The 1,364-nt window shown below is 67.0% G+C and overlaps 1 protein-coding gene across 1 annotated transcript in view; it reads left to right on the top strand.

Moving 5' to 3' along the window:
• Window positions 1-501: 501 nt before the first annotated feature.
• LOC118158642 (ATP-dependent 6-phosphofructokinase, muscle type-like) overlaps window positions 502-1,364 on the top strand; it is a gene marked incomplete at its 3' end in the record, with an annotated part of 3,255 nt that continues 2,392 nt past the window's right edge. Inside the window, exon 1 of the mRNA XM_035313314.1 lies at window positions 502-720. Within this exon, the coding sequence (XP_035169205.1) occupies window positions 630-720 (91 nt within the window). The remainder of the gene's footprint in view (window positions 721-1,364) is intronic.

Here is a 1,364-nt window from a genome sequence, read left to right as displayed (position 1 = left end):
GAGGGGCAGGGACTGGGACCAGTGAGGGAACAGGGACTGGGACCAGTAAAGGGACAGGGACTGGGACCAGTGAGGGGACAGGGACTGGGACCAGTAAAGGGACAGGGACTGGAACAATTCAGGAGGTCAGACTGGGGTCAGCAGGGCATAGAGACTGGGACCAGTAAGGAGGGCAGCCAGGGACCAGTAAAAGAACAGAGACTGGGACCAGCAGGACCCCTCCCCGCCCCCAGACCCCCACCCCACGGGGGTGCCGCCCCCACGCCTCAGTTTCCCCCCGAAACCTCCCCATTTTTACACCAGCCTGCAGAAAACAACAACAATTTGGCATCAAAACAACCCCAGAGGTGGCCCTGGGGGGGGGGAGGGTTGGGGACAACCCAGGGCCATGTGTGCCCCCCCCCCCCCCCCCCCCCCCCCCCCGTGCCACCCCCTCCCCGGTGGCTGGGGGCCGCCCCTCCCTCCCTCCCGGTGCCCGATTTAGGGGCTGACGCGGGGCCCGCTGTCACTTCTCCGCGTGACACCGGGGCCGCGCTTGGTGCCTCTCCGCCGCCCCCGGCCCCCCCCTTCCCAAAGTTTGGTTTTTGCCCCATTTCCCTCTTTTCTTTTTTGCCTTTTCAGCCAAGAAGATGGCGCAGCCGCCGAAGGCCTGCGTGCACACGGAGAACCTGGGCGCCGGCAAAGCCATCGCCGTCCTCACCTCCGGGGGGGACGCGCAGGGTAAGGACGGGACCCCCCCTGCAAAACCCCCCCTGCTCGGGCTGCTTTGGGGCTAAACCAGGCTAAAATGGGGCAAAACAGGCTAAAAGGGGGGCTTGCATGCCCCTGCCTCTGGCGGCTCGTGGCCTGTTGTGTTTTTTGGGGGGGTCCTCGCAGGCTGGTGGGGGGCAGGAGGGTTTATTTCAGCCGGAGCCTGGGGGTGACGGCCAGGAGTGGTCTCCGGTAACGATTTCCAGTGATTTCCAGCCCTGATTTGCCGTAAATCGCGGTAATTTGCGCTAATTGCCCCGCGCGAGGACGCGATCAGCCCGCTGCTGCCAGCAGCCCTGGCAGGGATGTCCCCGGTGGTCCCCGCGCCAGGGGCACGCAGCACGCGGGGTGGCCGAAGGGCAGGAAGCCAAAACCTGGAGGTTTCGGGCAGTGGGATTGCCCGAAACCACCCAGATCGAGCCCAATCCTTGCTGTCTGCCCGCCGAGGGGGGCCTCAGCCAGGCCGGGGGCTCTGCTTTGCTTCAGCGCCACCGCGGCGTGCCACCAGCTGTCCCCGAGCCCGGCGTCACGCGGCCCCCGGCGCCGCTAAATGTCAGCGGGGCAAAAATAACCCGCAGCTGCGGGGCCGGGGCGGGGGGGGGGGGGGGGGGGGG

The sequence above is a fragment of the Oxyura jamaicensis genome, assembly GCF_011077185.1.
Source record: "Oxyura jamaicensis isolate SHBP4307 breed ruddy duck chromosome 33 unlocalized genomic scaffold, BPBGC_Ojam_1.0 oxy33_random_OJ72470, whole genome shotgun sequence".
Lineage (NCBI taxonomy): Eukaryota > Metazoa > Chordata > Aves > Anseriformes > Anatidae > Oxyura > Oxyura jamaicensis.
This window is presented reverse-complemented; position numbering and strand designations above follow the sequence as displayed.